Below are 26579 nucleotides of genomic sequence, written 5' to 3' on the forward strand. Positions count from 1 at the left end.
GAACTCGACACTTGAAATTTGAATTTTAACCAAAAAAAAAAGAAAAATCTTTCTTGGACTTCTCTTTGTTATTGCTGCAAGTTATTTTCAGTTCCAGGTTTATAGTAGTACTTTTTTTTTAATCATATAAAGCTGCCATAAAAGTTTTTTTGTGTGTTTTTTTTTTGGTTTTTTTTGGTTTTTTTTTAAAGAGAAGCTTGATCTGAAATGTCTCTACTGCACTAGCTCTTTTCACTTGCTGAGGAGCTCTTGTGCAAACACATACTGCGTATTCATTTATAAAGGAATTCTAAATAGGGAATGTTATATAAAAAGCAGGAGAGAATGTTTCGTAAGACCCTCACTGTGTAAACGCCTATTTAATGATGTACAGTTTCCCCTGCTGCAGTTTTATATCCATGCTTTCTACTATTTGCAACAAAATACCATTAAGATAGTTATATATACACATATTCCCCCGTCCCCCTGCACTGTGCTTTTGGTTACTTTTCATAACAACTCCTGGAGACACGCTCCAGCCTCCCAGCAGATCAGAATCGCTCAGAACTGGAAGGTGTAGTACCTTTGGAAAAGGTACAGTTTCTCCCTCCTGGATGAATCCCATAATGCAACTTAGAAAAAAAAGTGCTCAAGTAAGTGAGACTGCCTAAATGTTATGGAATACTATATGGAGACCAATTCCAAGATGACATTTAGGAATCTGAAGTTAGAGCAAATATACAGGAAGTTATATTCATTTCTCAACTATTTCTCTATTGCAGCATTCATGGAAGTTCTCTCCTATGATTTTCAAAGCTTCAGTTTATGGTGATGAGACGAGACACAGCAAAGCTTTCAGCTTGGCCTTCCCAGCTCCTCCCCAACACAGCCCTGCTCCAGACCCCAGCTCCTGGTTAAAACCACGCTCAGGACAAGTGCCCTGTGTTAATGCTCATTGTGCTCTGCCACACCTCACTAATCAAAGTTGCACACTACTACACAAATGGAATTGTTAAACAGACTTGAACAAAGCACTACAGATTCAACTAAGTTTGTCTTGGGTAATTTTCTGCTCCATATAAAAAACATATGGAAATCCCTAAGCTGCAGTTAAGTGCTCATGAATAAGGTTTAAAGTACTTATTCTAACAACATAGTTATGTTCAAGGCATTAGAAATAAGGGGGCCATCCACTGACAGTGATTCATGCAAAATAAACCTAAACTTTATTAAAAAAAAAGGGGGGGTACAAAATACAGAGTGCTTACTGTAAAAAATAAAGTTACTGAAGGCTCTAACCACCAATGGGGTATGAAGGTACACAAGCCTCCCACCAGGGCAGAGTACTGGGATGGCAGCATTAAATCAGCACTGATGCTGCCCCGAAGCAGCTGCCAAATCTGTACAGGAGCAGAACACCCCAAAACAAAGCGTAACTAGATACACAACTTCAAAAAATTTAATTCTGAATGGAAGTTTACCTAAGGGAACAATACAGCCTGATATACCTCGGTGTAAATGCTTAAAAGGGAACAACATTTTATAACCATTTACTGCATAATTTATTGCAGGCAGAATGTATCAAAAAAAAGAGAAAAAAAAAGAAAATTACATCTTTCTGGAATTGTAAGTCAAGCAGGTTTAAGAAAAACCTCGTTTTTTATGTGCAATATTCAAATTTAAAAATTTAAAATCTCTCCCATAACGATTTTGGTATACAAATGGGTTCCAAGGCTAGCCCTTTATGCCCACAGCATTTGCTTTGAGGTACTTTAAAAATTGAAGTTGCAAGAAAGAATATCACAAATGACTCACTGCAATGAAATGCTAATCTGCAGTTCAGTCTTATTTTACGTGCTTCCAAGTGCAATTTAGGAAGTAAAAAAAAAATACTAAGAAAACACGTAAAAATGCTGTAACCAACACGTGGCTCCTATTTCAATTACGAATACTTTCAGAAAAAAAAAAAAAAGAACTGCTTTTTGAAACCTCTGGCAGCCCTACTACAGAGTATCCATAGTCCATACTGCAAGTAGCTAATAAGGAAATTGCGTTAAAATGATTTGTTCCCCTTTAACATACTCATCAGGCACACAAGCTTTCCTCAGAGTAACATGCAGCTGAACTCTGTTTGCTGCAGAAAGCCCTCGCACTTCTTAAGTTTCCAGAAAGCAAGCTGGATCAGCTGCACATACATTTTCAACTGACTACAACATTCTTTAGGAAAAACAGCACGGATTTCCTCAACTGAGAACTAAAAGAAAGTGTTTTCTATCAATCTGTGTGGCAGTCTCACTTTGACACATCTTGCATCGTATGAAAGATAGTACTGGATAGAAATCTCCCCAGGACATGCAATTCTTTATGCAGGTGATATCACCTCCTACTATTCCTAAGAGCCAGTTTTGCCTCAAGGAAGTTTGCCTTATTTACTGGCACACACAGCATTACCTCTGTCATTTCATTCTGATCCTAAGAACATCTGTATAACACTGAATTCATATCATGAAAATGAAAAGGTATGAAGTAAACTAATTAATTGTGTGCGGGATTTCTACAGCTTGTCTGACTCATTTTCCAGTCACTCCAATTTAGTAGCTGAATTCAAAAAGAACACATCACTTAAATAAAAATATGCCCCTTTTAAACTGGCAACTCCATCAACCTGAAAAAGGCTGAAGCACTTATCTAATGTATGTTATGGTATTCCAGAAAGAAACTCACTTTCATGATTCTACCTTTTCAGACCCCGCATACGTTACAACAGTGCATTAGTGATACAAGTTGTAAAATACTTTTCGGTTCCTTTGGATTTGCATATGATGGTTTTTGCATCAGTCACTGCAGGTAGATTGAGCAAGCTTTGTTTTTGTGTTTTAACATGCATTCAACTAGATATGGATCAGAATAAATTTATACTCCCTTTTTATCGTTATAATTAGCTAAAAAATTGCAAGACAGTCCACAAAACAGGATTTGCTTTAAGACTAACTGCTGGAGTTCCAAGATGTAAGATATGCAGCACTGGAAAATCTTCAGTGATCAGGAATTAGTAGTGTTTAGCCAAGTGTTGAAAGCATTCAGAAGGAAAGTCCTGGTTGGAGGCATGAGGGCTTCAGCACCAACTTTTAAACCTCAATTTCTTGATTGCATATCTCCCATCTTCAAACCTACATTAAGAGGGGGAAAAGAGTGGGAAATACTCTCAATTAGGTGAAACACTCTTTGAGTGTGGCAGAACATTCTAACATTGCATGCACCACACTGATACACACACAGAACAAATGTTAAGTGCTACATAATGTTACCCCGGCACTTATCCTGTCAACTGACATGGAGAGGCTTCTGCATTAGAACTGACTACAGGATTTTCTTCTGGCATGTCCATTCCAGCTTCCTGTCATCACTGACTTTTGTTTGGAGTAGAAGATGCAATATTAAAAAGGTATTTTGTGCTAAATTTCATTACCATCAGTCATGAGTTTACTCCCAGCAAACTCTCACTTTTTACGCTCATGTAATACAATGTCCTTGGCTGAAATACTCTGTGAAACATTTCAGATGTGCAGACTTCTATGCAGCATCACAGCAAAATGAGAAACGGCTGCTGCATTTCTAACTCAAAGGGAATAGTCACCTGTCATCACAGAACTCTGTATTTCTAACTGCTGAAATAGAAATCCAGAGCAAGTTAAAACAAAGTTAACTTTTGTCATAAACTAAATAGACTAAAAGTGAAAATTTCAAGTTCAGTTGGTCTGGCAAGTCATTAATTCAAATGAAGCTCCTTTCAACTTATGCTAAAAATAACCAAACAAACCAGAAAGAGAAATATGTATCACAAAAACATTAGGCTTTGTGTCATTTCGACACTGATTACACCCCCAAAGTCCATCCCACTTCATAGCAGATTTCAAAATTAAACTCCTTTTCTTGAAATCCATTATCTAAATTTTGGTTCACACTAAAAACGCTTTTTCCACGCTGACTGCAAGAAGTATGCACTGATACTTACCTGAAACAGAACGAATATATGAAATTATCTCAAGGTTGTTTATTTGTTTCAGCAGCTTGTGAGAAAGATTCACCCTCAGAGCAAGGCAAAACACTTGCCTTGCCTACATATTTAGCCAATCAAAAATAAGACTTCAAAGTCACACACATTGTTTCATTCAGGAATCACAAGTACTGCTGAATTCAACAATTACCAATGATTCCAAAACACTGAATACATTTAATTCCAGATGTATTTTAAGAAGGCAAACTTGAGACTCATTCTTTCATATTCAACAAACAAGAACCACGAAAATGATTCATGATTTGTGAAGAAAGAGACCACTGAAAAAGCCCATTAGTACAAAGTACAGAAGTACAAAGTACAAAGCTGCACTTTGCAAGGAACAGCTAGTAAATAAACAGTAATTTTTGTGTATTCCTAGTCAATTAGAACACTGTAAAAGCATCCCAGACTGCTTACCTTCTGGAGACTCTCCCCCAAAGAACCTGCAATGCTGTCATTTGTAAGAAAGATTAAGTGGTTTCAATCTAAATCAGTAACTTACACTGACTGCCAGGATGATCACCACTGCGGGGGCACATAACTATAGGTTGGTGTTCCTGGAGCCCGATACGTGGGCATAGTAACTGGATGAGGGGCTACTGGAGTTGGGGAATGAGTTGTCAACAAAGTACCTAGAATGAAGAGAACAGTTTTCAGTAAGCACAAATTCTAGTTGAGAGAAAAAAAAAAAAAAAGAAAAAAACTCAAACAAAAAGGGAAGGAGAGAAAAAAAAAGATTTAATTTTAAAAACAATTACAGCTTGCTCATCTTTAAAATTACCTCATTTTGCACTCCAGCCCCAATCTTCCTTCAAACCTTTATGCAAGGTGGTCATTTTAGCCCCATGGATGGGGCTAAAATGAGTAACCCATTACTCAAAAACAGCTCTAGCAAAAACCCTGCAACGTAAGTATTATTCACTGCAAGACTCTCCCACAGCAGCCTTTAGGTGCCGTAAGAATATCTGATGGCAGAGACAACTTGACTGAAAAACCAGAATAAATTAGTTCTTGTTTGCATTACACGTTTTTACAGATTAAGAGGCTTCAGAAACAAGCAGCCTGAGAGAGCAGGGTCAACAGACTTACTGAGAGAGCAGGGTCAACAGACTTACTCTACAGCACTTTGCAGAACCATTAACAAACACCTGGGACCAGCTTGCCCACGAACAAAACTTTAATGTTAGCTCAGCTTGTGATACCTAACTCCTCTATTTTTGAGGTTTCTCAAATTAAATTACAGATTTGACACAATAAAAACCAGAATCTTGAAATAAACTCATGGCTCTTTTTTTTTGGATTACTAAATTGAGCATCCTTTGAGTGAATGTGGACGTTTCTTCGTGAGTTAACCACCTACTGAGTAACAAAGCATGACACCTCCTCAGTAAACACTCACAGATGAGACTGGATTACTGGTGAAACAACATTTTCTCCAAACACTACCACCAACAGACTGTGCCAATAGGAAGTAGACATCCTTAACCATTGCCCATGACACAGAGGACCAGCAGGTAGTGCAAACACATGAAGTGTTGTACCTGAACAGACAAGGAAGGTCTGTGACACTACATTTCCCTCAGCCTTAAGAGGCTGCTGCTTTCAACTGGCAGTGAGATATGCACTGGGGAGAGGAAGTCAGACTCTTTACACTGGTAAGATGAGAAGCAAAGGATGCAAGAGTAAGTGAAATTCCATACAGATATGAAGAAAAACTACCACCCCATAACACTGACATCTGAAAAGAGGATGCAATGCCTCCATCCTTGGAGGTGATCAAAGCATCACTGAACTAGCTGGACCCGCTCTGAAGACACACTGAGTTACACAGTTTCAGGACTGTGCCAAGCACACCTGTGGCATCACGTCTGTGTAACACAGCCGTGTTCCACCTCGAACTGAAAGCAGAGCCCACCAAGAAACAACGACGGTGGCGAGTGCACAAACCTGCTGACATTGCCATAGTCGTCCCAGCCACCATGCCCATGGTCACCCCGTTCCCTCGGGGTGGGGGGATCGGAGCAGGATACATGGTTGCTGGCATTCCATTGGGCTGCACGACTGTGGTGTGGTGAATTACGTGGGGTGGTGCTGCATATAAAGGCTGTGTGTAGTAAGTGCCTTGCTGTTGGAGAAAAAACAGTACACATTAAGGAATTACAGTGTATCTGTTGGGGAAGATAAGTGGTATCTTCTTTCATGAAAGTATCATAAAATAAAAGTATTACTCTAAAGATGCAATGCATTTACAGAGCAGAAGGCAAAACATTCTTTTTAACTATTTCAACTGTGTTTCACTTGCAAAATTTTTAACATTTTATCCATTTTTAAGGCGTTTAAGGTAACATTCAAGATAGAGACCTTTGTAGAACTCCTATGTTGACTGTACTTTCCACAGTAAAGAGTAATTTGTCATTCATTCTCTTCATTTTGTCTCCTTTCATATATTAATCCATGATAGAACTTTTCTCAATCTTTCACAACTTTTTATTCAGCTGCTCTTAGTTAAAGAACCAAAGATTTTTGACAAATCCAAATACACTAGGCAGACTGGATAAAACTTGTTACGTGGTTATGAATTCCCTTCAACTACTGCTCACGTGCCAGGCAGGTTTCCACCATGCAAAGAGGGCCAACTTTCCCCCACAATATCATGTTTACTGAAGTGTCTTAATCCTATCTTTTCTTATAGCTTTCAACAGCTTGCTTAGCATGAGACTTGGTAACTCCCTGAATTACCACAGAACTTGTTAAAAAAAATTAATGCAACTTTATGACAATTTTTGATGAAATGAAATCAGGATATTGGTAGTTATAACATCCAGCACACATCTTGAAAACTACTTAATCTAGTGTCTCTTCGAGGACAGGCCACATTATCAGTAAGTGCAAGAGAGAATATAAAACTGCACACACACTCTGTAAATCACTGTGTTAAGAATTCTTACTGCAGGCAGCTGAAGATTCTCTCCATGCACAAAGAAATGAATGTGATGAAAGGTTACGAGTTCACACAGGTATTACAGGGAACACAAAGCACCACCCAAAGTGACATTTTTTTGGATCTGCCTGTGTACCTGTGCATATGGATTCTGCTGTGGGTAGGCACTTCTGACTGGGTACACAGCAGTCTGGTAGGGATTCGGTGACGAGGAATACGGTGGCACTGCTCCACTGGTGGGTGAACAGGAGACTTTGTACGGGGTACCTGGTGTATAACCTGAAACAAAGGCAAATCTGCATCAAAACCATGGGAAACACGGGGCAGTGCACGGTTTCCTGAAGTTAGGGCAACAATTCTTTTATTTCCCAATGCCATAATCTTCATGTGAGGACTCAGTAAGCTGGTCTCAATATGCAAGTTTAATCATTCACCTAATACTGGTAACAGTAACTGGAAATAGCCTTTGACTGTGTCAACTAAGCATGAAAAGTTAACTGTATATTTGCATGACTTACTTTTCAAATCTATGACAAGAGGGCAAAAAGTGCATTTTGGTAGTAACGTTATTAAATATTTGGATTTGGCACATTAGGCAGCATCCTTACACGGGAGTACTTGGCACATATTAGTATCACTCAACTCTCAACACTCCCCAAATTGTCCTGGCAAAACACAGTAACACTTGACTAGCCTGCAGTCACCTTCTGTAGGAGATGATACAGCATAAGAACAAGAATGTCGAAAGCCCAAATCATCCAAAGAGCTCGAGATGGATTGTCAGAGAACAGAGACACACAATCTGCAACCTCTATTTCCCCCTACATTTGTTTGTATTTGTTTTCTGGCATTTTCTGAACTGGCTAAAATAAATACGAAAGGCCATACTAGTCTGGGCTATTGTGAAAAGATCTTGGGTCTCATGCAGATCCACCACACCAGAAAACACAACACCCACAGGCACTGCTCCCATTGAGTTGGAACTGTACAAACTACTACCAAGGATGAACAGACACTCGGTAATTACAGAAAAAAAAAAGAGACTATTGGAGTAGAGATTAGGTTGACTTGAAAAACTGTCTAGAATGTGCTGACTTCAACACAGAGAACAGATCTGAAGTCATACAGCAAGAGAGAATGCTGGCATTTGTGCTGTCAAAAATCAGTCTGTGCAGACAGCACGATGACAGATGACCTCCATTCTTTTTGCAGAAGTCTGAGTTTCTTTGCAATTTCATTCCACCCTTCAAACTCAAAGTTGTTTAGCTAATAAAGAAATAGGTTTACTTCTTTAATAGAACTTATCACCTTTAAAAAAAGCTACACCACAGCACTCTCTCTGTTGTTTTTAGAGATCTTAAGTATTTCACAAATAGCACATGCTGAGGAAGTAACTTCCATTAGTATGGGGAACTATTTGTGGTGGAAACCACAGCTACAAAATGCTGAACATGAAGCATCATTACTGAACTACAACTATGTCCTCAGTGAAGCCCACTCTCATTCTAAAAACCCACAGGCAATTTCTTTTTCATTCTTGCAAGGTGGTAATTCTGCACAAGAGGTATTTATTTTTTCTCTCTTATATGGGGCAAAGACCTTAACATGATTATTCAAAACTACAGTCATTTAAGACAGTTACCTGTAAAAAAGTCCCTTTTCTGTACAGCAGTGGCACATTCAAATACTGCTGCATAATATGATTTACAAAAGCTTTGATTCTACAAACAAGCAGTTACATCAGAAAGGTTAAAAAAGGCATAAAAAAGTCCCAGCTGTTAGGACAAAGTACTTAAAAGTTATCTTCCTGAATTAAAGGGTCTGTAGATTTTGAACTTTAGTTCACAGCTTAAAGAGTAGCCAAAAATTAAAGCTATTCTTAGTTCTGAAATAAAAGCTTATTTTCCATTCAACAGCAATAAAGACTCTAATAGTACCAGGTTTTTTAAAAATTAAGGACATTCAAAGATGGTATCCAACTTCTATACATCTTAGAACTTTTTTACTTTTGTGTGAAAAAGCAGTATTTTCTGACTTGGAATATATCTCATGCTATATAGCAAAGATTAATCAGTGCAAACTAATATTACAGCATGATTAAGTCAACATTGAAGTCAGAAATCTGTCCCAGAAACCATAAATTTCTATTACAACATAACTAACAGAGAGCTAAAAATCAATCAATTGGGGAAAAACATTAGTCTCATGATTTGGTAAATTCATTCCATGCAGCTTATGTTCATCTTCCTGTGGCAGGACTTGCAAACTGCAACATGCATTAAGTGTGGAAGCACCTTTCAGTTATCTGATCCTGGGATCAAACCCCACAGCTACTCCTCAGCAGGGTACATGCAGTGGAGCACAGAAGGCAGAGACACATCACTAAGGTTACTCTAACTGTGCCCCTGAATAGCCTGTTTGCAATAATAAAAGCCCACAGAGGGCTCTGGTGCCCAAGCCAAGAGTTAGACCCTGATGGGAACTGCTCTCCTCGAACATCACTCTCAGAAGAGCTCTGAAGCAGTCCAGTGCAAATGCACCCCCAGATATGACACTTGCACAGTGGCCACACTTACCCAAGGGACAGATCTTTAAATTTTTTTTAATTACTAGAACACTGATCCATTTCCTTACCATAAATTCAAAACCAAAGACAAGACAAAGGAGTGAGTCTGCACTCACTGTGCCAAACTGAACAGTGACACAGTGACACAGGTTGTACTAACGGGAATACTGCACAGTTCCAAGGAAAGCTACACACTTTTAACAGGTTCTGCAGGCAAACATTTCATAAGATCTACTCTGTCTTGTCTCAGTAATTGCTGCCACACCCTCAAGAGTCTCCTGGTAGTTAATGAAATGCATCCCTTACAAACACTGAACTTCAATACCACGCAGACTTCCACAACATGAGCTCCCCGATTTCCAGCAGTACACTTTCCTATCCCCAAACACAAGGGCACTCAGCGACAAATCTGGTTATGGGCCATGTACATCTGGAAAACTGGCATAACACATGGAAGGATGGCCTAGATTTACATTAACAAAGCAATGTAAGGAATTCCTCCATGTACAAAATAAGCACAGGGAGAACACTGTTGTATCAGATCCATGCTCCTGGTTTACGTGGAAATGAAATGCTGCCGTTACTGTTTTGTTTCATGGATTGGCACATCCAAATCATGTTCTATTAGTGAAAGCAGGACTACACAAAAATAACTTTGGAGTGCTTTGTTTCCTGTGTCTGTTCTTCCATCTCCCTTTCCCTAGGCCTCTCACGGTACCCTTCTCTTAACCAACACACATGCAGGTGCAGTTACCTAAAGCCTCTCCTGTGTCCACTGTGGACAAAACACTTTTACCCAGCAGCCAGGCTTTCCAGACCATCAGTTTGTGTAAGACAATTTTAAGGGCAGAAAGACACCAGCATGCTGAACTTGGAAAGATATGATTTAAGAAAAGGATGAAAAAGAGTAATTTTGAGGACAACAAACAGAAGAAAAAACAAGAATCTGGAAATGACCAGTAAGATGCAAAACAAGCAGAATCACGAAGGAAGCAGTGAAGAGAAATGCAATGTAAGCCTCAAGCATCATCCTGAAATACAGAAACAACAGCTAAAACTTCAGCTGTTCTCTTCTCAGAAGGTGCAAGCACTATGACTTAAGATAAGATTATGTTAATTTTAATTTATCAGATGAGTCCTTATGAGTCATATTCAAACGTAAACTTATCCCACAGTACAAGTGTTACTGTGAGCCCCTGCAGCTTTTCCTCATTCTTTCAACAACTTTCAAACATACATACCTGTTTGGAAGGTAGGATTTGCTCCAGGATACATGTTAGGGGAATAGGCAGGAGCAGCTGCTGCATAGCCCATTGGGAAGCCAGCTGGAAGAAAGTATAAGTCAAAGTTACTTTCTTGACTGACTGCACAGTCTACCCAGATTTTAACTGAGGTAAGCAAACAGCCAGCCTTCAATCCCACCTCCTCAACTAAAACACTGGGCTCCCCTTCTCTCAGGCCACCTGGAAGTGAATGCCAGGTGAGAACAGAACTTGTGACACCTCAGCTTTCTCCCTTACATCCCTGTTTCAGTAAATCTCTGTTGGCCAAGGAGCTCTTAAGTTAGCTGGAAAACAAAGTTTTGTGTGATTATCCTACATTCCTTCCCCCCCAGCATGAGTTTTAGGATTTGATGTACATACAGCATTTATCTGAAGGGACTTTTTCACAGAAATAAATCCCTCCAAGTCAGAGTGACTCTGACTCTCCAGACCAGTGATATCTCAAGCAGAAAGTACAAAGCAGCAGTAGTCCAAACTGTTCGTTAAATATGACAGGGATTTGTTATTATACTTGGTATCTAACAAGCTCCCCTATTTCAGGCACACCCTGACAGTTACCAGTACAGAGAGACTCACAGAGGCACTGGCAAAATGAGAGTTAAGCACTAATGTGACACACTGGCCTCCAACACAAGGCAAAGAACAGCATTAGCAAAAGCCAGTTACTTGAAAGATATGAAACTTGCTTACATTTAGTAAGTGAAATTTCTGAATTAATCATAGCTATTAATTTTTCCATGAAATTATTTACATATTCCAAACTGTATAAAACCGAGTAATTACTATATTTAGAAAGATGGAGTTACTACCATATTCTGTTATCAAAGTAAAAAGATTTCAACTTCTCCAGATAAAAGGCAATTACCATTTGCATCTCCACTGTTAGACTTAAAGCTGCTAGTTTTAAACCACTATTTCAATTTTAAGGGCTTCTATTTCATTATAAATCCCAGAGTCCTCAGCAACTACTCTCAACAATAAGAATTCCTCAGCTCAGGACTATATATGCTAACCTAGTTTTGTAAACACTCTGTAAACATATCAAGTGGCATACACTTGGCACTGCTATTGGGTGGTCAGCATGGATAAGACTAAGAAAAGCATTAGGCTTAAAAATCAAAGTTAAAAATAACATATCCAAGTAGTAACAACAACTTTTCAGAGTGTAAATAGCTCTTCAGTTTTCAAACTCATGAGCTGCCGGTGAAAAGCTTTTGTACAGGTTTGCACCTTCAGGAGGACACTTCCAGTCCTCCTTCCTGTCTGCACAGCTTCAGCTCCACAGTTGAGCCTCTGAGCTGCTCAGGAAACAGTCATTTGTGAAAAACGGAACTACAACAAAGCACCAGCTTTAACTTCTACACAGAACTTCCATCTGCATCAGAACATTTGAATATTGATTTTTTGCTGGTGGAAACCTATCCAACAACCTAAAATAGGTCTAGTATAATATAAACTGTTATTAAATATGCAACAGCTTTAGAAACACATTGCCTTTCAATAATGCATTCCACCTACTGCCTTGTTCCTTACTTTCTATTACCATGCAATCCATGCAAATGCAATGATGCTGAGTGGAGAATCTGCAGCTTTTAAATCAGGAGAGGCAAAAAAGGGGGACTTACTCATGCAACAGCTTTAAAAAAAACAAAACTAAAATGCAAGTCTACTTTTCCTTTTAGAGAATGTGCTTTATGTTTATCCCAAAATCTTAAAAGCCTGAACCAGGCAGCTTAGTAAACTAATGGTGTAACACATTATTGACTAAGCTGAATTTAAGGGTCACAGTTGTGTGAACTGATGAACTGACTCCTGCAAGGGAGAATTTTGAGTAACCAACTTGTAGCATGATATTAAAGGCACTTCTGTAACAATTCTACTTCAATTCCACATATATCAGTTATGCAAACTAACAAATATAAAGCACTTACATAATTCAATACATAGTCTAGTATGTGCAACAGTAGAATAAAAGATTAGAAGTGGTAATGTTGTTTAAACTGCTATTTATGAATCCTCAATAGTATATCTTCCGAAGTAAATTAAGGTATGACTTAGTTTAGTATAAACAAGAGCTTCAATGCAATGTATAAATGGTTATAAGTACAAATGAAACCCTGGTTAATATAAATCTGCATTTAGAAAATGAATAGTTAAAAATACAACTTCATATTTAAATAATTCATAATAATCTTTACCTAAAGCAAAAGAAAGTCCTGAAAAAGCAATCTATTATAAATATAGAAATAACTGTCGCATCAATTATATTAATTAGTAAACCTCTGCTGCTTGCCTTATTGTAAAATCACTGCAGCCCTTATAACTCAGTTACAGGGAGTAAAACCATCCTGCAGGACTTATGGTTACACAGCATCAGCTTTACAATTTATTACTGCACCACTCCAGTCACTCAACAGACTTAAAAACATTGCAACACACTTCGTGTTTTCCCCTTATAAATACTGCAGAAATCAAGAAATGTACACTAGTTTGAGGAATCTGAAAAGCAAAAAATAAAATTAAAATGTTTTTGAGACAGTCAGCAATAAGGAGAATTCATTTATGCACCAGTATTTAGAAGGAGGATCACAGAAAAGTAGAACAGGAAAATATGACCACTAGAGCATTACCTAAGCTGAAAAACAAATTTAAGAACAGTAAATACCAGTAGGAAAATATAGTACAGCTACTGAGAATATAAACAGTAACAGCAGAGAGTGATTTCTACCTCCCAACATAGACACCAAATAAATCACAAAAATCCTTTGCTGTAAAAGCTGAAAAAGTTTAACTTTTTATGGAATATAAAATGTGAGCTGAAAGACCCTCCGGCCTCTCCCAGAATGGAAATTCCCTGATCTCACAGATACCAGAAATAAAAAAAGACAGCATCAAGACATGCTGCTTGAAATGTCTCCCAGAGGCACACAGGCTTCTCTCTGGCCTTCCTGGAAAGCTCTGTCCAAATGTAATTTTGCCTCATCCAACTTTTAGACTATGGAGATATCAGAAATGAAACCTGCTTGCACACACATTAGGAGATGAGGGGAAATAAACCCTGGTGAGAAACCTGAAGTCAATGAGAAACAGATAAAGCAAGAAATACGTTTGTGTTACAAAACCATTTTTGGTCATTTTCTTGGTCCCATCCTTTATGCTATGCTTTGGACAGTCATAAAACACGAGCATGAGCAAGAATTAGAGGATGGAAAGGTTAACAGTGCCTGTCAAGCAGCAGCAGAAATAGACTGACTCCTCTTCTTGCAGGGCACAATTATTAGAGCTCCTAAAATAAGCTGCTTTGGAAGAGATACTGAAGTTAGAAATATAACAGAAGAAATAACATCACTCTTGAAATGTCACTTTTTAAATTTAAAGACAACCCCACCCCAATTCCCAAACAGATTTGCATGAAGGCAGTCTTTAATGACTATTTCTTCTTGAAAGCAAAGAGCAGTAGAATTTGTTAGAAAACACAGTTACTTACCTGGATAACCAATTCCTTTGGCATTTGCATAGGGAACCCCAGAAGATCCAGGGCTATACACAGGATTCATGATTTCAGTAACTGAAACAGGAAACAAAGAAAAAGAAAACCGGTATTTACTTAAGTATAGGGAAAACTTGAAATCTCAGCAACTACTGTGGAACTAGAAATTAGGAAAGTGTACTGGAAGAAAAAGTAACAGAGGAAAGAGCAGCAATTCCACTACTCATCAACACTAAAACCGTAGCCACAAGCAGGAGAGAATCACTGCAGAAATAAAATTTCAAAGCATCCCAAGCCTCAATCAGCTAGAGAATGTCTCAGGAATGAAACATTCCCTGTTGTGGAGCACGCTTTCAAAATATTTCCATCACCCCGAGTTCCCCCTGGTGCACAGATCCACAGCCCACTGCAGGGGTTCACTTGTGTTGGACATCTCCCCTCATTCCATCTGTCAGTCACTCTTCATCCATCAATCTTGGCCTCTTTCCCTTTTGTTTATGAAGCCTCTTGCCAAGGGAAGGAGACACTTATGGTCTATTCCTACTGGCATTTCAAGCCTGGGATTCCAGTCCTTTACCAGCACTAAATTATCAACCATCAACAGCCCAAGGAAGTGGCAAAGACTCTGTACATTTAGACAGCCAGCCCACATTTATTTATTTGTTTACTTGCTGCCAAGTTCTTCAGAGCCCACGAGAAGCTGGCAGTTGTGTCCAGTCCTTTCTGAATGATGCATTCATGCACCAAAACGGCACCTACAGCCAACATCACCCTCAGGAACAAAACCAACCCCCCCAGTTTTAAAAAGAACCTTGTACACAAACACCACAGAAAGTAAAATGGCATTGAAGATGCTTCTCAAGTGGCTCATACAGGACTACTGTTTGCAACTACTTTTCTGGTATTTTAGAAGAAAATCCACGTATTTAAACCTTAGTATCTCCAATCATCTGATTTTCTGTATATATTTAAAGATTAAGCACATCTCAAGGGAGGTTTAGGTTGGATAGTAGAAAAAGGTTCTTCCTCCAGAGGGTGGCTGGACACTGGAACAGGCTCCCCAGGGAAGTGCTCAAGGCACCAAGCCCAACAGCACTGAAGTTTGGACAATGCTCCCAGGCACAGGGTGAGACTCTTGGGGGTATCCTGTGCAGGGCCAGGAGCTGGACTTTGATGATCCTTGTGGGTCCCTTCCAACTCAGCATTTTCTGTGATTCTTCCTCCAAGCACCCAGTTTTCACTACAAACAGCCTCCAGCATCAAGACAGAAAGGCACCCTATGAAACCAAACTTTCTTATTAACTGTTAATAGCTGATATTTCAGTCACTTACTCTTCTACATCTCAAGCTGTCTTACTTAAACTGCGTTAAACTGCTTAACACTGTTGGTTTAATAGAATTTTGTAAAAAAAAATTTAGGAAACAAGAAAGTCTAATTCCACATGTGTTACCCTAGTTACAGAACACGTTAAGGCAGGAATTCAAGTGGAATTTATCAATATAGCTGCACTGATAAACCTATGGTAAGTGACTCTATAAAGCATAAATAGTTTGCTTTTTAAAGAAACGCTAAAACCAGCCCTGTGCCAAGAGTTTCAGCAGCATCTAGTACACAACAGAAGAGCCATTTGTGCAAAATTAAGAAATCAAAGTAAGTGCTATCAGTAAGTTTATCATCAGGTTTCACAAAACACTCAAAGTCGATATAAAAGCATTACAAGATTTTACCAGTTTTTTGGATTTCCCCCCACTTTGCATTAATACTAACTTACACAGAATTGCCTTTTTCCCTCCAGATTCATACTTGATTACATATCAAGATAACAGAATCCACTAAGACTGAGTTAAAACCCAAACAACCTGGCATTTACATCGCTTAGTATGAATAAAGTTCCCCAGAGCAGCATGTTTCAGTCACCTGACCCACATCAAAAATTTCCATTTGACACAAATCTCTTTGGAAATGTCCTACAGCAAACTATACTTCAAGTCTAAAGTGCCATTTCTCACTGAAGCCCTGTGGAGTTTTAGCAGCATTAACTCTGCTGTGCCATAATCAACAGGTGTATTTTGCTGGACAGCATTTTGTTGTAGCAAGGCTGCTCTGTCCTCCCATACTTTCTCCAGTGTACCCCCTCTCTAGAAAAAGGACTCTCATTTACTTGAGAGTCTTCTTCAGTCCACTTCAGTCTGTTCCCATTATTTCTCCCTGCATTTTCCTCTCATTCGATGATGTCACATTTTGTGTTTGAACCTAAAGGTTCAAGCTTCACTACGGTTTCAGCATTTCCCAGTTGTGGGGCAAAAGTCTTAACTGAGGAGGTGGATAAACCCTCCCACACAAATGAAACAGCCCTCTCCCACACTGCTGTATCCCCACAAATATGCTACTCCTCCTTGTATTCTCTACAGGAATTAGGAGCAAAGAAGACCCTGTAACCCTCTCAAACCACCCTGAATGGCAATGAGAAGAAAAAGGACTGTCAGCTGGGAAGTCAGAAAGGGGCTTCCGTGAATATTTAGGTAAAATACATTAAAAAACCCAACTATTACAAGTATTAGTAGTCAATGACTGCAGAAGAACACAAGGACATTCACTTAAAGAGAAGTCACACAAAGCTGAAGAGGTATAGAAAATGAATAGAAAAGGTAAGACAAGACTTGATCTCGAAGTACAGATTAAGAGAGAGGAATTCCATTTAAATAAGGGGAAAAAACCTATGGCACTTGCAGCCTCAAGCTGCCTCTTCTGGAAACAATGTCTGCTTCCACTTCAAATGTATTCACACTTCCAACCCCACATGTGTACAAACACACATTAATTCAACTTGGGTTGGACAGACCTTTTGGAAAGGTATTTATTTTCACCCACTGTTGTCACCACTGTCAGACAAGTCAGGAGCCACCAGCCTACACCAAGTGCTCACAGTCTTTGTAACTCAGACAAAACATCACATCGTTCCTCATCAAAACTAATTATTTTTGGGTCTTCTCTGAAGGACCCAACATATGTAACTGTAATTATACAGCATTACCCAGTGGTTGCAATCATCCCACTCTTACCGTAATTTCACTTGGAAGGGCATCTGTTATATTGAAATGTGGAACCTCGCAGTCCACTTCCCTGGAACGCTCCAAGTCCACATCAAACACTTGGGAAACCGGTATAAAGCAAACCCAAAGAATCAGGCCTTTCAACTGCTTTGTTGGCAGTCCCTCCAAAGCATTCTCATGTTAATGGATATGCAAATAAGTGTCTACTGTGCATCATCTGTATATAAATTGCACAAAATAAACTGTGAACGAGTTACTCTCTCAGCTGAAATGAAGGCAATCACACTTATTAAAGACGCTCGATTAAAGACCATGCAAGGATGCTCGGGAAGTGCAAATGCTTCACCTTTCACTCCTGCCAAAGCCACGCAATTAAGCTCAGTTTTGATCAGGCCTGTTAAATCTCATCTTGGTACAGATACCAGGACAATCATCCTCCTCTTAAATCCACGTTTTGGGAAGCTGAGCACAAAGGCCAACTGCTGCTAATGCTGAAGCTTTAGCACTCCCACTTGGATCTCTTCTGCACACGGCTTTTCCTGCTACATTTGGAACACACACATTTCTAGGAAATTCTGCTTTTAAAAACCGTGTCAGAGAGATTTGCATGCAAACCTCCACAGATCACTGCAAATCCTGCAGGACAAACTGCACGTTCCTGGGTAACAGATGTATTTTCTTACCACTGATTTTCAAAGCTGTGCAGAAACACAGAGAACAAGACTTACTGAATGTCGCTTGGTGCTCATTTTATGACAATTCCATCACAAAACTGGAGAAGAATCTCCAAGTACCTCGCCTAAAGCACACTACTGTGTCCATTAACGCTTTCCTTCTTGGAACTTAAGCAGACTCACACCAAATCATTGCAGTGCTTAACATCTATCCACCCTGGAACACTTTTAGAATGCCACTTGCTATGAAACTGTACTAACAGCCTAGTTTCCACTTACAAAGTTAATTACCATCTTAGTAACATTCTACCCATTTGACTTTCAATCAAAGCTTAATAGAACTAAAATTTATAAGTGCCTGATAGTTTGTAATGTAAAAGAAGTAATTTCCACTGCTAAGTAGCAAAGAAAACAGTTCATGAAACTTCAGCTCTTCAAATAACTGACAAAGATTAAAGTCTCAGTTACTTTCTGTTAAAACTTCAGCCACCAAAACAGGCTGTTTAATGCAAATCCGAGGCCAAATAACAGGCACTTCTGTCACAATTAGTTTAAAAAGGGGGGCTTGTATCAGGAGGCATGTAAGGCTTCCTAAAGACCAAGACAAGGCATCCCAGGCTGCACTGACACTTGCAGATAGCTGAATGTCTTCCATGCATCCAAGACCTCAAAAGAGGTCACTGAATTTTACCAGGAAGCAGGTAATCCCATGTTCAGTCCAGGGCACGGGTTCATGGTAGTCCATGGCTGCAGCCAGCTGGAATCAATGCCTACACAGAACTCCCATGCAGCCGGCAAGCAACCCCACCCCCTGTGCTGGGACCCCTCTCTAAGTTGGTTGGCAGGAGTGTGGGATCTGTGGGAGTTTTTTTGGATACAGGATTGCTATGTCTGCCATCTACCAGCTTGAGAGAATCAAGACACATCACCAAATGTCCAAGACACCACTGGCTCCAATGCAAGGAAGGGAGCAGGACTGGACAGTAACAGCACAGACTGAGGGTGCAGAACCACAGCCTGGAAAAGGACAATTCACAACTGCCCAAAGTTCACACATAAAGTAAAATACAGAGCTGCAAACATCATCCCCAGGCAAGTCTCACTCCCCTGCTCGAGTTACAAGATGTTACAAGAATAAGACAGCTGCAATCACCTTCTATGCTTTGTGTGCATGCCTTGTTTTTTCTAAGACTAAAAAGGAGCAGTTTAGACTTTTCAATCCTGTCTAATGAACACAATTCTCATCTGTAAACCTGTCTTACCCGGGGTTTGTTATGGGCGGTTTTGTGTGTAAAGTACACACATATTAACACAACACTACCTGGACCCAATATCAGTAAGGACAGACACAACATGATTGTATGTCAAAGACTCAACAGTTCCATATGTCATTCACAAAAACAAAACATATACAAAAAATTTAATAGTAAGACCCTGCTTGTGATTGCTGCATTGCTCTACTCTTCAAAAAAACCCAGAACGTTACCAAAACCTTTTTTTTTTTTTTTTAAATCTTCTACCTACGGAGAACATTAAACAAAATGCTTTGCATTTCTCAAAGCCTACAACTTCTGTTGTTGCTATGGCACAAGGGATAGGAATTATCATCTCCAATCCTCCCATCTCCTGTAAAACTTTGAGTTCGTGGATATTCTCATCTCAAGTCCCCAAATCATCAACTCCTCACTGTAAGAACCTTAAAAGTCTACCTACTGCCAAATTTCCTTTTCAGTTTATTCCATATTCCTTTTCGAAATAACATGAAACTGTCACAAGTTCGCAACTAAGAGAGAACTTCGAAAAGCCTCTTAACTCCCCCTCCTTTTTAACCTTAAAGTTGAAGTGTGTAATTACCACCCCAAACAGACAGGCTGGAAAGTGTGCGTTGTACCAGCGTGGAGGTTTTATGACACTGACAATTACACATCTTACAGTAAAATCACACCAGAGCAGACAGAGAGTCTGGTCGCATTAGGTAACGCACACACCGCGATCAACATTTAAGAGCAAATGAAGTCCAGCTCTTCTCCCGATCAGAGCTCTGTGCTCCCCTCACCAAACCCGCACTTTTACCTTTCTCAGAGCACCGATTTCACCATTCGCGCGGTGTTTACTTGGCTCCAAGCGATCTACAAAAGCACTGCAGGCCCGGTTTGTACCTCTTTCCGTTCTGGCTCACGGCTCTTTGCAGACACACAGGGACTGCACCCGAGCCGCTGCCCCGCTCAGGGGCACAGAGCTGTCGGGCAAGTCGCGCTCCCGGCCCCGCACACACCGACGGCATCGACCGCGAGCCCGGCCGGCGGTGCCCTCATGACGCCACCGCAATTCCACCGAGCTACCGCCGGGCGCCGGGCGCTGACACCGATCACCGACCAGCGGCACCGCCGCGCTCCGGGCACCACCGACCGCCGCGGGCCCTGCCCGGGGCCGCCTGGCACCTGTTACGGCCGGGCCGCGCCGCGGGGGCCCCGCCGGGCCGAGCGCTGCGGGACGGGCCTGCCGCCAGCGCTAGGCCGGGCTGAGGGAGCGGGGCCCGCCCGGATGGCTGAGGGGCGGCGGCCCCGGTGCCCCCGTTCCTGGCCCCGAGCGCCCCGCACCGTCCGCGGGCCGGGCCGGCTCCGCACTGCCTCCAGAGGCCCCGCTCCCGCACTCACCGCTCGCGGCCCCGGCCCCACTCCCGCACTCACCACTCCCGGCCCCGGCCCCGCTCCCGCCCTGCCCGTTCCCTCCCCTGGCCCCGCTCACCGTGAGGGCTCCGGGCGGGCGGCGCGGCGGGCGCTGGCTGCGGCCGGGCGTGCGCGTGCGCGTGCGCGTGCCCGGGCGTGCGGACGCGCGTGCGCAGGCGCGGCCGTGCGTGCGCGGCCCCGCGGGGACGGGAGGGGGCGGGGCCGCCCCAACAAACTGCGCACCGGCCGCGTGACGTCACTTCCGCGCGCGGTCGGGCGCTCCGTCAAATGCGCGTGAGTAGTCACGTGACCCGCGACCGCCGCCATAGCCCCGCCCCCTCGCCCTCACAGGATCGGCTTAGGTCTGGTTGGGTTGGGTGCGGCTTAGAGGTTCGCCTGGGGGCTGGGAGCTGTGCAGTTCCCACTCTGGATAAAAAAAAAATTGACACGGACAAGTAAATAAATAAGCAGAGTCCTGTTCCAGTGTCGCGGGGAGCTTGTTCCTTGTGATCGCTGGGGTTGTCCCGCCCGATATTCCATTAAACCGCTTGTGGGCACGACCCGCTGTCGCTTTTCTCCACGCTGGTTTCAGACACACATACGCGATCTAATGGCTTACGGTGCAGGAACTGGGACCCACTGACCCCATTCAGAAAGTTCCGTCCAGTTTTTACAGTATTTTTTAAAAAGAGAAATCTCACTGTTGTGAAATCCCTCCAGGTCCTATGGAAAACATGTTTGTTATAAAGTACTTTTTAACCCAGCTGGGAGGAAAAGGATGAATGGATTAAACAGCCCTCCAAGGGTGGCAGTAGCCGAGTAGGGCAGCTGGACAATAGTCCTGGGAATGTGGTAACAGCTCCTGAAAATGCTGCTCTTCCAATAGCTTGTGTTTGCCCAGAGCAAGCAAATCCATGAAACTTGTCTGGAAATTGGAACTGTACTGAACTTCGCAAAACTGTAACAGTTGGTCACAGCAAGCAGAAACAGATAGGACTGCACGGGAGAGAGCTTTCTAACTGACTCTCCATCCTCAGCTGAGGGCTGCAAGCCAGCCTTAGACCTATCTGGCCCTTCAAGGTCTCCGTTTGATCCTTAGACAAAACATTCACACTTCCTATCTTAAGAGATCTGGAATTAACCTTTTGATAAAGCACTAATTGCTGAGGACAGGACAAGACAGGAATGTGTGAGAGGTGAATTTTCACAGAATCACAGAATATGCTGAGTTGGAAGGGATCCATAAAGATTATTGAGTCCAACTCCTGGCCCTGCACAGGACCACTCGAAAGAGTCACACCCTGTGCCTGAGAGCATTGTCCAAACGGTCCTTGAGCTCTGGCAGCCTTGGTGCTGTGCCCACTGCCCTGGGGAGCCTGTTCAGTGCCCAACCACTCTCTGGGGGAAAAACTTCTCCCTGATAGCCAACCTAAACCTCGCCTAATAATTTTTTTTTGCCCAGAAAATTAATATTTCTGGTCCTTAAAAAGGAATGCATGAAGCTGCACACACTTGTGGTAAAAGCCCAAGCCCAGGCAACACTTAGCACTGTTCAACAACTGTTAAGGAAACATAACTTTGTGAGCATCTGGAGGCAGCCTGAACAGAGAGCGTTTGTCCAGAACAGTCAGTACAAACAGCACCATTATTTCAGGGGTGTTTCTGACAGGCAGCACAACTAACACTACCAAAGAGGGACTACCAGTGTGACAGCAAATACATTATTCCCTGGTCCTAGGTTGCACAGGCATATATAAACCAGTGTGCTGCCAGAGCAACAATCTGAACTCTTACACCCTGGCAGCACATATATAAGCCAATTGCTATTGTTTTGTGCAATTATTAGTCTCATATATTAACTATATATCAGTGGTATGGTTCACAACCTTTGTCAACCAGTCAAATACACACATATAAATGTGGTTGAGAAAAAAACTACAACAAGATGGAAATTAATTTTAAAAACCAGTAAAACTGAAGACCTTCTGATATTTCTCTTGTACAATGTCAGTAGTAAAATGTAGAAATGATAACGTTCTCTGTAGCAGAATTGCAAATTGATTCACAGCTTGCTGACATTTATGACAGGTAGGACAGCTTGCTCTTTTCTAATTATGCTCAGACATCTCCCTCTTATTGTAATACCCTTTCCAGAAATGTGAGCTGACACTCATCAATCATGCTGGTAACTCACAGGAATACTGCAGGGAATGGCAGTTGGTGCACTGGCTCCAGCACAAAAAGAATGACACCATTAATGTCTCAACAGGAACGAGGATACTGGTGACTCAGAAATACTGTCTCCAGCACTACAATACCACCCTGTTCCTCTGAGTGGAGTTTGTTTGGGTAAGAGGAGAGAGCCCTGTCTGGGGGATGACAGGCCATCACTGCTGTAACCACCGTAATGACACCAAAAATTGCTCTGAAAATGCTGGCCTAGACTCTGCAATCCATCTGTTGGAGGGGACTCAGGGTTTAGGAATGAGTGACAACAAAGGCTCTGCGGGGAATAATGCCATCTGTAGGGAGATGGTACTTGCTCCAAAAAGAATTCCTATGTTTTGTGGGATATTCCATAATACCTGAGACACCCAACAGCCCACCTCCCACTATTCTGCACTGCTAAAAACTTCCTCTGCTACTCTCTGTCTCATCTGGAATTGCTTGAACTGCTCTGGAGACTTGGGCATCTCCAGTGCCCTTGGCCATGCCCTGAAGAGGTAGAGCACTGCCTTGGATCCCACACCCAGTGGCAATAGGACCTACTGCAGTAGCCTGACTCTTTCATCTGGGTAACACTTTTCCAGTTTTGTGTAAAACAAATGGATAGTTACTCACTGTCTCCTTAATACTTTAGTGGTTCTTTGGTGGTTTTGAATTGTGTTGTCTGTGTATTTTAAACCCATGACATAAATTCTGAAGGAAGCAAAACTTGCTGGCATGCAATTAAGAACATGCAATGGAGATATGTGGAGGGTCATATTAATTCAGGATACATTTTAATTGCTTGTCTATGTTGTTCAGCAGTCTCAAATCAGCCTATATCTAAAAAATTACCCCTAAGAGTTGGCATCTTGATTGAAAAGTAGATTTTAGGCAGTTTTGATTGTCTTCAATAGGACTAGTGAATGCTATAAAAGTATTTCACAATCATTTCTCATTTTTGGTTTCTTCCATTCCTACCCCTTTCTCACCATTCAGGAGTTCTTCTCATGCTTCTCCTTCTTAGTTTTTTGCACAAGATCAAAATGCCATCTCTGTAGTCCTTATCACTCTCTCCATCATTGAAACTCTTCAGAAGTGCAGTTTTTGATCAAACACTCCGGGTGACAAACACAATTCAGAGGATCCTATGTGGGAAAAAGCAATGTGCGAATGTGTTGACCGTCTGAGGGCAGAACCCCACTGACACATCAGCCACATGAAAACACCTTAGAATGCTATTATCCCTCACTCTTTCCCTTTCCCAGGAGTGGACACATTCCCTTTTTATATGAGTTTAATTTCTTTATGGGACGCTTGCTTTCCTATAATGACAAGTCCATCACAGGTACACAAAAGCCTCTGAAAATAACAGTCCATGTGGACACCATCTGTGGCACAGTTCTAACTCACATTCAGACATGATTTATTATTCAGCAGAACCACTGCTTTTGATTCTGTTTTATGGGCATCAGAAGTATTTTCACTCAGTGCACACCTCCCTTTTGCTGTGCTGCAGCATTCCCTTCTCCACGATACACATGAGTTTGTTAACAGGCACTCAATTTGGCTCTTAATTCCAAAGCATAATATAATAAAAGTAATTAATGTATGTAGTTAAATAACCAGACAAAATACTATTTCCATCTTAGTGAGGATTGAAAATGTGCCACAGAAAACATGGTAAGAACTTCATAATGATTCCAAACATCTGAAAGCCAGGAATTACAAAATTAAAGATGAAAAATTAAACAGAATTTGGGATGTGTGTAAATATCAGGGTCTCATAAATCAGCTCAACTCTACCCTGTTATTACATGGATAAATCTACAAGGTAAAATCCTTAATTAACTGGTTAGATTTCATTTGCACTAATTGGAGACAGACTTAAGCCACTGTGTCCTATTGATAAACACGTGGACAGCTTTTGTCGATGAACTGTATGGTTTCTCAAAGGTTGAGGAAATAATAAGGAAACACATATTTCCCATGTTTCTGTTTGTAAGAGCTTACAACAAGGACCACCTCATTGTGGCATTTAGTGGGGTTTTACAAATGTCCATTACTGTTGTGACTTATTTTAATGATGCAAATCATCAGCTACATCTTTGCTGAACATTGTTGAGAACACTGTAATGATCTCCCATAGTTTCAAAAGCAGAGGAGAGAGACTTCCCAGACCTGCAGGCCATTAGCAGTTGTTCTGGCAGAGTGAACACCTGCTCTGTTTTTATAGTGCTGTAAGTCACCATGAGCCTCTACAAATAAAACTGGCAAATTCTTCTGTCAGAATTTAACAATAAAAATTCAATATAGAACTAGTTAGCACCACCACCACCCCCTTCCCAAATTCAAGATAAGTAATCTGCTAAAGATAAATGTTTAACATTGTTTAATCTAGTATCAGTAGAATATCTGACAATTCCCAGAGAACGTTTTGGAATACTGTATTTAATTTTCCCAGTATTTGCCAGAATCATGAGTAAGAACAATAGCACTCAGAAAAGGAAGCTAATTTGTATTCCCTGTCACTGACCTGTTGCTGTTTATTTGATGCCAACATTTTGCAAAAGACAAGAGAAGTAGGGTTAATTCTGTGCTGTGAAGAAAGAAAGAAAAATAATGTTATAGTTTTGATATATGAAACAAAGAAATCTAGTAATTTATGTTCCCTTTTTCACTTGTTCATTACTAAAGTGAAAGAGTATATTTGATTTATTAATTATAAAGGTAGTTAAGTCCTGATTGTATTTCTCCAGACACTTCAACAAAGAATGACTTAAAGCAGCAGGAAGTCAGGAGTGTTACAGAGTCTGCTGCAGACAGATCCCGGCCTGTATTGCTCTTGTTCCATCCCACAGGGAACCAGGGAACAGGGCTAGTGCAGGAATCACCCAAGTGTCTGTCTGCAAAAATTAGGGTTATTTCCTAGAATGTGCAAGGGAGAAAAGAGAAAATATGAACATTTTTCTGCCTAAGTTTTAAGCATGATTCAAATAACTCTGCTGCTGGTAATTCTCATAAACAGTACATTCTTTTTTGCACAGTGGAATTGTTTAACTTTGGCTAAACAAACCTGCAAGGATTTTTCTGTTGCTACTTTTTCTTAAAAATTAATCCTATTGTGAGTGAGGGCTATGTTCTGGAATTCGTGGGTATAACCAGTTGTCTTTTAGACAGGATAAGTGTAGGAAGGATACATTTCTTTATGGAATAAACCATGGAAACCTAAGTTCCACCACCCCAAATAGAGACTACATAGAAGGGCGCTCAGTGACCCACGGTGTGTGGGTGAAGGGATTTCCCTGGCAGCTGCATCCCAGTGCAGCATGTCCCAGTGAGCTGTCTGTCCTGTGTGTCTGGCCAGGGCAAGTCCAGCACCAGAGCATTGGACAGAGGAGCCAGAGAAAGCTCAAGTGGCAGTAAGGACTCGCTTTAGGATCGTGGCCAGAATGAACTTCTCTGGCCAAGTGCAAGCTGGGAGGGACTAGATGTTATGAGTAAGGACTCTTAATTTTGCTTAACTCTTCCTGTGCCCAAGGAAATGGACCTTTGTGTGTTCTCTGGAAAAGAACAGGGCTACATCAAAGTAATATTCTGTGAATACCCTACTTCATTCTCAGTTTCTCCTAATGGAAAACAACTGACAAGATTCCAA

General features: G+C 41.2%; 1 protein-coding gene and 1 long non-coding RNA gene across 3 annotated transcripts in view; both read right to left on the reverse strand.

The window, feature by feature from the left end:
* Positions 1–111: 111 nt before the first annotated feature.
* Positions 112–20854, reverse strand: FAM168B (family with sequence similarity 168 member B). Of its 2 annotated transcripts, none has more exons than XM_017834876.1 (7): positions 20796–20854; positions 14317–14397; positions 10788–10871; positions 7117–7259; positions 5987–6164; positions 4542–4671; positions 112–3149 (listed from the first exon to the last, which is right to left on the reverse strand). In XM_017834876.1, the coding sequence occupies exons 2-6, from the start codon at positions 14384–14386 to the stop codon at positions 4559–4561; spliced, it is 588 nt and encodes a 195-aa protein (XP_017690365.1). In that variant the 5' UTR covers positions 14387–14397; positions 20796–20854; the 3' UTR covers positions 112–3149; positions 4542–4558. The 2 variants fall into 2 exon arrangements, with proteins under 2 accessions (XP_017690365.1, XP_017690367.1); XM_017834878.1 differs by lacking the exon at positions 20796–20854 and adding an exon at positions 20121–20279.
* A 2929-nt stretch (positions 20855–23783) lies between these two features.
* The window catches only part of LOC108507181, a 47043-nt gene continuing 44247 nt past the window's right edge, over positions 23784–26579 (reverse strand). The window contains exons 2-3 of the long non-coding RNA XR_001878022.1: positions 25458–25520; positions 23784–24069 (exon numbers count right to left, since the gene is read on the reverse strand). This is a non-coding gene — a long non-coding RNA (uncharacterized LOC108507181). The remainder of the gene's footprint in view (positions 24070–25457; positions 25521–26579) is intronic.

The sequence above is a fragment of the Lepidothrix coronata genome, unplaced genomic scaffold (assembly GCF_001604755.1).
Source record: "Lepidothrix coronata isolate B3197 unplaced genomic scaffold, Lepidothrix_coronata-1.0 Scaffold243, whole genome shotgun sequence".
In the NCBI taxonomy this organism is placed as follows: domain Eukaryota; kingdom Metazoa; phylum Chordata; class Aves; order Passeriformes; family Pipridae; genus Lepidothrix; species Lepidothrix coronata.

Coding starts and splice junctions, on each gene's coding strand:
- FAM168B (XM_017834876.1), bottom strand. CDS start 14,386: ATGAATCCTGTGTATAGCCCTGGATCTTCTGGGGTTCCCTATGCAAAT. Junction 10,872..14,316: donor CAAAGGAATTGGTTATCCAG/GTAAGTAACTGT, acceptor ACTTTCTTCCAG/CTGGCTTCCCAATGGGCTAT. Junction 7,260..10,787: donor AAATCCTACCTTCCAAACAG/GTATGTATGTTT, acceptor CCTTTGTTTCAG/GTTATACACCAGGTACCCCG.